The sequence below is a fragment of the Lichenostomus cassidix genome, unplaced genomic scaffold (genome assembly GCF_008360975.1).
Source record: "Lichenostomus cassidix isolate B80296 unplaced genomic scaffold, HeHo_3.0 HiC_scaffold_893, whole genome shotgun sequence".
Lineage (NCBI taxonomy): Eukaryota > Metazoa > Chordata > Aves > Passeriformes > Meliphagidae > Lichenostomus > Lichenostomus cassidix.
The window spans coordinates 75,377-86,623 of NW_028147521.1; the positions used below are offsets into that span (position 1 = coordinate 75,377).

At 48.2% G+C, this 11,247-nt stretch overlaps 2 protein-coding genes and 1 long non-coding RNA gene across 4 annotated transcripts in view; all 3 read left to right on the top strand.

The window, feature by feature from the left end:
- Positions 1-2,270, top strand: part of LOC146422236 (uncharacterized) — a 32,966-nt gene extending 30,696 nt beyond the window's left edge. Inside the window, exons 6-7 of the mRNA XM_085046707.1 lie at positions 1,364-1,484; positions 2,123-2,270. Of these exons, the coding sequence (XP_084902833.1) occupies positions 1,364-1,484; positions 2,123-2,148 (147 nt within the window). The 3' untranslated portion in view covers positions 2,149-2,270. The remainder of the gene's footprint in view (positions 1-1,363; positions 1,485-2,122) is intronic.
- A 294-nt stretch (positions 2,271-2,564) lies between these two features.
- Positions 2,565-6,163, top strand: LOC146422240 (uncharacterized). The gene is made up of 4 exons (XR_014848216.1): positions 2,565-2,748; positions 3,072-3,234; positions 5,357-5,420; positions 6,101-6,163. It is a non-coding gene; the product is annotated as an uncharacterized LOC146422240 (long non-coding RNA).
- Positions 6,164-6,942: 779 nt separating this feature from the next.
- Positions 6,943-11,247, top strand: LOC146422241 (serine/threonine-protein kinase PAK 3-like). Of its 2 annotated transcripts, none has more exons than XM_085046698.1 (6): positions 6,943-7,026; positions 7,688-7,805; positions 8,501-8,600; positions 9,034-9,230; positions 10,587-10,724; positions 11,159-11,247. In XM_085046698.1, the coding sequence occupies exons 1-6, from the start codon at positions 6,983-6,985 to the stop codon at positions 11,222-11,224; spliced, it is 663 nt and encodes a 220-aa protein (XP_084902824.1). In that variant the 5' UTR covers positions 6,943-6,982; the 3' UTR covers positions 11,225-11,247. The 2 variants fall into 2 exon arrangements, with proteins under 2 accessions (XP_084902824.1, XP_084902826.1); XM_085046700.1 differs by lacking the exon at positions 6,943-7,026 and adding an exon at positions 7,222-7,408.

The window sequence follows — 11,247 nt, forward strand, 5'->3', positions numbered from 1 at the left end:
TTTTGGCTGGAAGGCCAAGGCAGAGCCAGGGCTGGGCTGCAGCTGCTGCTGCTGTGTGAGCCCTGCCATGCGTGTAGGCGCTGCCAGAGCCGTGTGAGGGGATGTGCTGCAGCTGCAGCTTTCTTGTGCTCTCAGCAGCCTCCAGTCAAGGTTCTGTCTGGAAAATCCTCAGCTGGGCAAACTGGCCAGTCTTGCTCTCTGGGTTCCGGAGCTCAGGCACCTTCCTCTTGGGCATCTCTGTGCCAAGAGATGTGTGTTCCCATCCAGTGGCAGCAAAGCTGCAGCCTGGATGAGGCTGTTGTGCTCAGGGCAGTGGAGGGAGGAGCACATCCCTGTGCCAGGAGCTGGCAGGACTCGTTCCTTAATGCCTACATCATGTGTTCAGTGTGGCTCCCATGTCCAACCTTGAAAGCTTTTGGATGTGTTTGAGAAGTCAATATTCTCCACTGTTGTCCTAGGTTGCAATATAGATGTAGTTTTCTATTACCACCAGCTGTGGGCCGTTAGCTGCTATCACCTGCTAATGACCCACCCCGGATGACAGGCAATGGGCCATCCGTTAGCTATTATCACCTGCTAACGACCCACCCCGCATGACAGGCAATGGGCCATCAGGGACCCACCGTGTGACTCATGGACTTATCCCATTGTGGGATGCTCTGCCCAGGAGGGAGGAACCAGGTGTTCCCACGTGGATATAACCTGGCCTTGGAACTGCCTGAGCTTGTGGCTAGCACAGTTTTTCCCATGAGAAGTTTTCTTGTGTTTTGTAAATAAAGATAAAGTTTGGATGTTTTTGGAAAAGTGTCCCAGAACTTGGGCAGTGCAGGCCTGGCCAATCAGGCCTGGGGGAAGGCTTCTGACTGACCAATCTGGGTGACTTTTGAGAACTCTATAAATGTGATGAAATCAAAACAATAAAGGTCATTCCTTCTTGCCACTGAGAACCGATGCATTCATTACTCTGCTAGCTGCTCAACAGCGACATGAGCTAGCCCTGTCTACTGGGTTCCCAGAGGACGAGAGCTACACTGGATCTTCAGCTGGAGACTAGACCTTCACAGGATCACCGCTTCAACTGGACTACTTCAGTTGGACTGCTACTACCACCCTAACAGGGTGTTAGGTTGTATCTGACTTTGTCAGTGCTTTTCCTTTTATTATTTCACTTATTTTTAATTTCAATCTTGACTTGTGATCTCCCACTGGTTTGTTTTCAAACCAATACAACTGTTGAAGGCATTTGGCATCCAGATTTCCTGTGTGGGAAGAAGGGATGAAGTGTGTGAGCCATGGAGTCGTTGAACCAGGTGTTTTCTGTCATTGGCAAGAAGAGTTATGTTCTTTATGTTTTTCTTTCAAGTGGAACACTGGTGTTGCCCCAGAGTATTCAGGAGGGGAGCCTGAGAACAAGGCTGCAGCCGAGGGAGCTTGGCCTGGCACCGTGAGCCGCGGGAACAGTTCCCTGGAGCCCGAGGAGCTTGGTAAGGAGAGAGCCCAGCTTGGTTTTGAGAGGTCTGAGATGGCTGCTGTGAGCCTGCCTCTGGCAGGAAGGGAGATCAGAAGAGTTGAGTCTTTGTCTGCAGGCTTGGTGCTTCCTGGTGCCTTGAGCTGAAGCAGGGCACTGGCACAGCCTCCCCGCTGGAGCCCTGCTCTGCACGCTTCTCTGGTGGCACTGAGTCCTGGGCTGTGGCAAGAGAGCAGTGAATAAAGCTGACCTTCTGGCACTTGTGTCACCAAGCTGAGTGTCCCCATTTGGTTCATTATTCAGCTGACAGCACCTTTCAGCTTCAACCATTTCAGTGAGGACTGAGTGCTCTGTGTCAGCACAGAGAATGAACAAGGCTGGGGTTTTTTTGTGAGCTGGGATTGTCTGTGTTTCAAGCTCTCCTTGGTGCTCTTTGCACTGCAAGTGCTGAGATTTTATCGGGATACCTCAACCTTTTACACTGACTTTTCTAGTTGCAAGGATCCCAGTTGTTTAAAGAGCAGGCTTCAAATTCCCAAGTGAGAGTCTGCCTTTTTAGGCTATATTTAACAGTCCCTGATGGAAGGACAATTGCTGCCAAAGGGAAACGTGCACAAGGGCCAGTATTGACTCAGTGTTCCCTTTGCTTCCCAGATACTCATCTGAGGGAACTCTCCTAGAGGGCTGCCCTGCATGGGAAGAAGAGACAGAGGGAAAGCCTGTGACCATTGGCCAGGTCCCATCCCTCTGTCCATAGTTACATTTATTGATGTGTACAGTTATATTCCTATATCTATATAACTATATAGATAGGTCTATGTAGTTATAAATATATTTCTATATAGTTGTATTTATAGATCAGTGGAACTTGTCCTTTGGCCTATTAGCCAGCAGCCATCCCAATGAATTCCTTCTGGCCTGCTCCTGCTCACCTTGTTTCTCAAGGTGTTTTTACAGGGGAACATGGTGAGCCACATGGATTTGGAAACAAGCTGTCTGTATCCCTTGTCAGTCTGGTCCTCTCCTGTTCTTTCCCTTTCCTCACAGTCTGTGACTCACAGCTGCCAGGGACAAGCTGTAGTCTCTGACTGCTTTGTTCTCTTTGACTTGAGGTGCAAATGTTGACATCTCCCCAGGCAGCCTGCGAAGACTTCCAGCAAGTGATTGGCCATGAAGGGACCCACGTTCAGCTTGAGGCACAGAAAGTGTCCCAACCAGAGGCACTGAAGATTGAGCACATCCAGAAGAGGGTGGAGTTAAGAAGGAGCTCATGGGAGGAGGTAGAACACAAGACCAAGGAGCTGCAAGTGTGTCTGCAGCCCTTGGAGAGGGGGAAGGAGTCCTTGGGAGGAAGCGGAATGGTCATTGTGGCAGTCATCCTTCAGAAAACCCATGAAAACGGAAGCTGAATGTGGCCATGAACTGGAGTAAAACCAGCTTTTGGTTTTGACCCATTTGTTTGAGAAGTGGACATTGCAAAATGTCCAGTTTAAGAGCCCTGCATGTGGCCAACAGCATCTTCCTAAGGGTTTTTATTTGAAATGGGATCTCGGGGCAATCTCTGCCAGCCACCTTTCTGACACAAACTCATTTCTTCTCCCAGAGCTCCTCAGGTTCTCTCATGCAACCTGCTGCAGCAGAAGCATTGTTTAGTGACACCTCTAGTCCCCAAGCTGAGAAGGGGAACCCGAGCAGCTCATTCAGCTCCAGTGTGGTCAGAGATGCTCAGCAACGGGAGATGGAGGAGAAGTACCTGGAGATACTGAGTATGTCTTGTGTGTGTCTTGTCTGAGGCACAGTGTATTGTGTGCATGTGTCAGCACAGCTGGACCAAATGTTTCTCCTCAGTTTGGTGTCACAGGGACATTTAGGACTCCCCACAGGAACTGCTGTGCATGGAGGCAGCAAGAGAGTGCTCTGGGTGTTCCTGCTGCCTCTGAGGGCAGCTTGGACTGGCTTGGGTTTGCCTGAGCTTCTCTCTCCACCAAAGGCAGAAGCAGGGATTGTCCCTGCATGAGCAGAAGGCTGTGATTTAGGAAATGTTCTAGGCAAGTCCTGGGTGCTAGTGGCCAAACTGCGTAGAATATTTGGCTACCTAAATTCCCCTTACACTCCTGACTTCCCACCAGTCATCAGAGCAAAAAAGCTTTGCAGAAATGGATTGGTTTGGGGGTTTTGCATTTTTGTGGGTTTGTAAGGGTTTTAGTTGGTGTTTTTTGTTGCTTTGGGTTTGGGGTTTCTTTTGTTTTTTGGTGGGTTGGCTTTTCTCCATCCTGAACGGTTTCTTCTGCCCCAAGTGTCTTCCTGATGTCATTTTTATGACTGTAGTAATACCAGTAGTACATCTACAGTTTGTTTTTTATGGGAATGGTAGGTTTTTGTCAGTGAGAGCTCCTTTGAAAGAATATCAGGTGACCACACAAATAGAGAGCAAGAGGTGTTTTCTGTGTGGCCCCAAAGAAAAACAAGATGTTTTTATAACAATCCCTATTTAGTATTGTAGTTTTCTGCTTATAAAGACATGTCCAAGAGATATATCGATGTGGTGTGATCAGGTAAAACTGCCCTGCTGGCATTTCTCAGGAGTGAGCCTCCAGCCCACCCACTGTATATTCCTCAGATCCATGGCATTCAGTTGTAGCTGATTGCCAGTCGTTCCCCATGACTGCTAGAATCCTACCCACTGGCCCAAGCCCTGCACAGATCACTCTCTAGGACACCACATCAAGCCCTTTGTGATTCTGCAGCACAACCCATTTCATCTGCTTCTTGCCCATAACAGCTGCCAGTGCTGTGCTCTCAGAGAGGTGCTGGTGGGGTTGAGAACAGAGCCCAGCTGACTCTGTCTGCCATCAGCTGTTGGCACAAAAAGGGCACTGATGTGCGCCTCCGTGTGTCTGATCTCAAAGCCAATCATGTCGTGTCCTGAATGGGGATAGCAGCTTGTCACGGGGCTCGGACTGGCTGTAGCTTCTTGCCAGTGCTTGTCAGTGCTCATCCTTGGGCTCTCCCAGCCTTGTTGTGCCACCTGGCCTGCCCCTGCTGACGGCTGCTGTGACTGCAGAGGCTGGAGCCTTCCTTAGCCGAGAGTCCCGCTGACGCCCAGCCGCTGCAGCGCAGAGCTGCCGGGAGGCAGCAGCCCCTCGTCTGGGCTGGCTCCTGCATGGCACGGCCTGGACTCACGAGAGGCTCAGCATCTCCTCTGGGCAGCTGTCTGTGTCACAGCAGAGCCTGAGGAGCACTGCTCTCCTTGCTGCCCATGCCCGCTGTGCCCAGCTGGGAAGATGGGGACGTGTGCGGTGCTGAGAGGGCGAGTCCAATGCGAGCGACTGATCCGCGCTGTCAGGGTGAAGGCAAGCAGTGTGCTTCTTCAGACGGGGCACAGGCAAGGGCATCTTCGAGCTCAGCCTGCTCAGAAAGGGGGAGGATCCTTAGGCTGAAAGCCCCATCGGTATTGGTTATAGCCTGAGCTGCTCTGCTTTACAAAGGGAAAGGCATTCTTTTGGCAAACTGCTGAAAGGTGGAGAAGATGCCCTCCTCTCCTGGGAAAACAACTCGCAGTTCTTTGTTTCCTGTCAAGGGATCTCTTCAAAGGATTGTAGGAAATCAGTCTCTGTGCTTTCACAGTCTGCTGCCTTTTACTCCAATGTCTAAATGACTTCTCCTTTCTTTGCTGCTGTTTTGTTTCTAGGCTGGCTGTCTCTGCTGCTGGGCTGCCAGTGGTGTTGTTGTTGTGATAGTTTTTTGTTGTAGTTCTTTGGTTTTTTATTGTTACCCAGCTGCCTAGAAATAGGCCTCAGAGCCCCCGACAGTGGGGCTGCCTTTTGTAGCTCCTGGAAGGCGAGATTTCTGCTTTAAAGTCAGCATCTTGCATCTTGTTTCTCTCAGGGAGCATGGTGAATGTGGAAAATCCTGTAACAAAATACATTGAACAGGAAAATATTGGCATTGGGTGAGTATAACCACAGTTATTTCTACAAAACCACAGGCTGAGTGTTTTGCTGTTGGAATATCTATCACGTGTAATGTCAGGCAAGCTGCAAACATGTTCAGACACTGGGGTTAGATTGCCCCACTGCTCAGTGCTAGTCAGAATTTGTAAATGTGGCCAGAAGGCATTGTCAAGGACATCTCAATGCTGCCAAAGCCTTGCCATCAGCAAGGAACAGGACCTGGGACACCTGTTTGTTAATTTCCTTGGAATTTTTGGGTGTCTCAGAATCATATGGCCACACTAATGAAAAGAGAAGAATCCTGATTGCCTGAAAGAGCAATCTAGCCCCTGACAGCTGTCAGATAACAGTTCTCAGGAACATTTCTTTCCAAGAGTTTGCTGAAGGAAATACTTGGTGGACAGGATTAGAACCACACAGTTTATACACTGAAACCTGAGATGAAAGAATAAGCTCTCTGAGCTTTTTGATCTGAGGCAGTAAACCCCAAAGCTTCAGGAACAGGCCCAGTGCCCAGTGCCCATGCCCCTTGAGAGGAAAAGGCATCATCTGCCTTCTGGCAGACCCCTCATGCATCCTGCAGGTTTTAGGTATTTACAGCAGAGATCTCCTGTCTGGGCTGGCTTTCACTCCAATATCTAAACAGCTTCTCCTTTCTTTCCTGCTGTTTTGTTTCTAGGGGATTTGGAATTGTTTGTAGAGCAGTCGACACTGCCACAGGAGGAGAGGTAAATGTCAACAGCCCCCACAGATTCTGTAGCTCTCGAGGGCTTTCCCCTCTCGTGTGAGCTGTGGCTGGAGCTTTGGGTCACCCATCGAGCTGTGCTGCAAAGGCACAGGAAGCACAGACTGTTGCCAGCCTGCAAATTACACTTGGCACAGCCTTTACCCTTCTCAGCTGCCACAGGGAAGGCATAGAGGGCAGCAGTACCTTTCAGAGAAGGATGAGCTCTCTTGCTCTCTCTCAATTGCTAAAACAAAGGTGGAGCCTTAGAGCATCTCACTGCTCTTTGGGGCTACAGCTTCAGAGTCCTGAATTCTCATTTCTGGCTGCCAGCAAATGCATCTGAATCTTACTGGAAGTTCCTTAGCAACCTGCAGTGCTGCACATGGGAGCTGCACGTAGGGAGAGATCTGCAAGGCATCCCTAAAAGCCCTAAGCCCTTCTTATAGCCCAGGATGTATGTGTAGAGTAGCAAGGCTTGGATTACTTCTTTTGAATCCCTGCCAGAGGAGCAGAGAAGTGTGGTCAGAGCTTTGTGGTGATAGTTGAGACACCATTGTTACCAGGTGGATGTTAGTGGCCACCTGTCCTGTAACTGTCCCCCAAGTGAGCAGAGAAATGGGCTGTTGGAATGTCACTTCCTAATTACTCCAAGGTCTAATCACAAGGCACTTTGGCACAGCTTGGCTGTGTCCTTCCAAAATCACTCACTCCATGTGTGTTGTTGTCTCCAGCCACAGACTTCTCAAGTTACTGATTTTCAATGTCATTTTAGGTTGCTGTAAAGAAAATAAATCGCTGAGAAGGACACTATTAACCATTACTGAAATCAGGATCATGAAGATGAATAGGAATCCCAACCTGGTCAACTATTTAGATAGGTGAGTGGTGGTTGTCGTTTTATCCCACGAGTGTATGTTTACATAGTGCAAACATGTGAGGTTAAAAACCAACTTTGGTCACTGGCAGGAAATAGAGGCATTATTATTGGTTAATTATTATTTCTCTACTCATATCCAGTGGATGGGAAGAGATTATATTTGGTCTGCATTAGTCTTCCTGGGCACATGTAGTTTGAAAATTGTTCAAAAACCTGGATCATCCCTATCTTACTAAGTCAATAGCCTTCAAGTTCATTGCCTCCATGTTGTTTTGAGGCATGATCTTTCTGGGGTGTCCTAAGTGCTGATGAACCATCCTAGGGAGGATTTCCTTTGGATTGTTACTGCTCTTTTCCATTGCTGTGCATGCCAGGAAGACCAGGTGCTTTTTTTCCAGGAAGGTCTTGTGTGAGAGCTGGCTTTTTCTTCTGTGCTGTTATTAAGCTGCATTTTTCTCTTGCTGGCAATCTAAGACATCTCCTTTTTCACACATGTGCCTTTCTACTTGAGACTGCACACACTGCAAACACTGCACAGCCTCGAGGCAATGTCTGTTCCTTTTATTCTGTCCTCATTTCAAACAGACCAGGAAACTGGAATCAGCCAAAAAAGCAGCATAGCCATGCATGCTCATCTCCATGCCCTTGTTTCCTTCTTTCAGCTACCTTGTGGATAATGAACTCTGGCTGGTTATGGAGTACATGGATGGAGGCACTCTGATGGATGTCACCCGCAAGACCTACCTGCGTGATGATGAGATTGCAGCCATCAGTCGGGAGGTAGGGGATCCTGCCTGTATTCCCAAGGGCTTGGGCAGGATTGTCTGGGAAACAGGGGCTCAGAACTGGAGTGATTCCATGCGCCAAGCTTTGTTTCTGTGTTGCTGCTGTGCTATGGAGAAGCAAGAGCATCTCAAGTGAACTAACTGCCTGCCAGTGTCCCTGCATTCACTCTACTCTGTTCTTATAGTCTTATCTCCTGCTGTCATATTGTCGCTCTGTCTCTTGTATTTGTATTTGCTGTTCTCCACCTTGCCTCTCAAAATGTTTGCCTCCAGCCTGTCTGCACTGCATTCCTTGCCTGTAAAAGCATATGTGCTGGTAGCAGGCTTTGAAACGAATGGCAAAGAAAAGGAGGGACTCATTTCTCACAGCCCTCAGCTCAAAAGGATTGTAGTGCACCCAAAATGGCATTTTCTTCTGAGCACATCCACTGCAGCAGCACTCATTCTGGCTGCTTTACAGGGCACAGTGTAGAACAGCAATTGCTCTTTCAAAAGCTGATATTAGAAGCCTTCCCTTAGAAGGCTACTGCTCTGCGAGTGCTGCAGCAGCAACTCTTCCTCTCGATGGCACCGTGTTCTGCCATTACTACCCATTTCCCTCCCAAGGGAATCTTTTGGAGCTGTTTCCTTTCTTGTGGGATGAAATCACATCACTAACTTGTGTCCTTCTCTTTCTCTTTTCCCTCTCAGTGCCTGCAAGGACTGGATTTTCTTCACTCTAACCATGTGATCCACCGAGATGTGAAGAGCTGCAACATCCTTCTGGGAACCGACGGCTCTGTCAAGTTGGGTCAGTATATTCTTTGTCAGGCACAGTGTTGCAGGGATGTAGGGTTTGGGGATGCTTTTGAGTGGCTGCCAGTTCCCAAACAATGGTGTTGGTGGCACTGCAGGGACCCCTGCTGCCAGCTGAGGGCACAGTTGCAATGTGCACAGAGGCATTGCAAGGAAATAGCAGTTAGGACTGGCATTGATAAATGTGTCTTTTCCAGACGGAGGGAGCTGCAATCTAAATCTTCCAGGGAATAAAAGCCACTGCTGGAGGCAGTGCAAAAAATTTGGGGATTTTTTGAAGTGGCCAATTCAATATTTCCTTGGTTAAAGTCCTGAGGAAACAGAGCAGGGATGGATTTCCAGGAGCTTCAACAGCACAATCTCAGTCATAGAGTGGGGAATTCTTTTGCCTGGTTCCCTAATTGAACAGTATTTTCTTTTCTTCTCAGCTGATTTTGGCCTCTCTGCTCTGCTCACCCCTGAGCAGAATCAACGGAGCTCGGTGACTGGCACATCTTGGTGGATGGCGCCTGAGGTTGTCACAAAAAAACCGTATGGTCCCAAAGTGGACATATGGTCCTTCGGAATAGTCATAATTGAGATGGTGGAACATGAAGTTCCTTACGAGAACGAAAGTCCTCGCATGGTAAGGTGCAAATGCTCTCTGATCCCACTGCCTTTCTGACCTGTCCCATGTTCTGTCTGCCATTGCACAAAATCCCATTGCTGTCTGCTGGCACTGCTTCCACCAAAGTCCACTTCTACAAATGTCCCTGCAGCACATCAGCATCTGCAGGAGTTTTGTTTGCATCAGTGGGGGAATTCAAGCCTAACCACACACAGACATTCCCCATTCTCAGGCAACACTTTGCTTTGGGTTTCAAGATGTTCCAGCTCTTCTGTCTGTGAAGATGGCCCTAAAAACAAGGAACAAGCATCTCAGAACTGCTGTTATCTTTTCAGAAATGAAGAAAAGAAACCTAAACCCAATGAAGTTTCTAAAACAGTGATATTTTAGAGATGAACTGCAGCCCCATTCTTCTCACTGCGAAACTTGCTGAAACCAGGGCAAGAAGCTGTAAAGGCACCATAGTACCTTCTGCTTCTTGTGCAGTGTTGCTGAAACACTTAGTGACCATATTTCTTTCCTAGTCCAAACCACTTTCTCCAGGCCACCAAGCTGGAGCCTGGTGACATGGAGAGCCTGCCAAAACCTCCTGTTTGTTGCCGGCACTTTCTGGGATTGGCACACATTAATACATTGACTTGAGTATCCAAATGAGCATGGCATTAACATGGGGATGGCACTTCTTTTTCTGTTTTGACAAGGAAAAGTTTTCCTTTTGCCACATAAGGGAAGCTGAAATTTGGAGACTGCTGAGAAACAGAGTTGCAGGTGACTGCTGGCTGCCCAAAGAGGCATTTTCATCCCAATACATTTCTGCATGCATCTTAATGTGTCTGTGTTGACCACAAGGTTCCACATGTTTGTTTCCTTATCCAAGGAATAACTGATGGATTTCTTTTCTTTCTTCCAATTACCATTCTTTTCAACAGAATAAAAAGCATGATGAGTTTTATATTCTTTTCAACAACAGAATAAAAAGCATGATGAGTTTTATATTATCAAAGCAGTTTTTATGGGAGCAACAAAGCAGACATGCTTGTCATGTAATAACAATTGGAAATAGATAGTGCAAAGTCCCTCTTCCAAATAGCCTGTCAAGCTGGTATGAATTCTCAGAGAAGCAAAACGTGCTTTTGCTGATGTAGTTCCCCCTAAGTAGGTCAGCCAATGAAATCAGCTGCCTCGAAGAGATGTGCTGGATTTTGGAAAAGCTGTGGCTGCATTGGGGTTTGGGTTTTTGTTGGTATATGAAAGTCATCTGTGCCCCTCTGCCAGGGCAGAAAGTGCCACGACAGAGTATAAACAACAGGTTCAGGGAGAGCAGTTAGAGATGTGAAAGAAGCACATGGAGCCTCCTGTTTCCTTTTTCTCCAGGCTCAATACCTGATAGCCGAAATAGGGACCCCAGAGCTGCGACAGCCCGAGCTCCTCTCACCTTTGCTGAGTGACTTCCTGAGCCACTGCCTACAGAGAGATGAGGAGAAGCGCTGGTCTGCCAAGGAGCTCCTGCAGGTAAAATGCAAAGGGGCTGCAGGTGAAACAGTGAAACAGTGTCTGAGGGATGGGCTCCTCCTCCACTGAATTCCGAGGTATCACATGAGCTCCCCTCCTCCTCACCTCCCACTCTTGGTGCTTTCCAAATGGAAAGGGTGAGGAATCCTAGGCTGGGCTGGCCTGGCAGGGACCTGTAAAGGTCATCTGGTCCAAGTGCCCTGCAATGAGCAGGGACATTGTCAAGTAGATCACGTTTCTCAGACCTGGAATGTCTTCAGGGATGGAGCACCTATCAGCTCTTGGGGCAACTTGTGCCAGTGTTACACCACACTCCTTAGACCTTGTCAGACTCAATCCTGTTTTCATTTAAAAATATTGCCCCTGCCTTTGAAGCACTGAGCTTGGAAAGTCATGCCTCATTGTTCATTGCTGTTTTGTTTTCTTTTGGGCAGCATCCATTTGTAACATCAGCCAAGCCTGTGTCCAGCCTTGCACCACTGATCATGGCAGTGAAGTAGAGGAAGAAGAAGAAACCTTGACT

Bases quoted from the DNA above. Each gene is read 5' to 3' on its own strand.
- LOC146422241 (XM_085046698.1), top strand. From the start codon at position 6,983: ATGAAGATGAATAGGAATCCCAACCTGGTCAACTATTTAGATAG. The intron at 7,806-8,500 runs GTAGGGGATCCT...TTTCCCTCTCAG, and splicing joins TTGCAGCCATCAGTCGGGAG to TGCCTGCAAGGACTGGATTT. The intron at 8,601-9,033 runs GTCAGTATATTC...TTTTCTTCTCAG, and splicing joins CGACGGCTCTGTCAAGTTGG to CTGATTTTGGCCTCTCTGCT.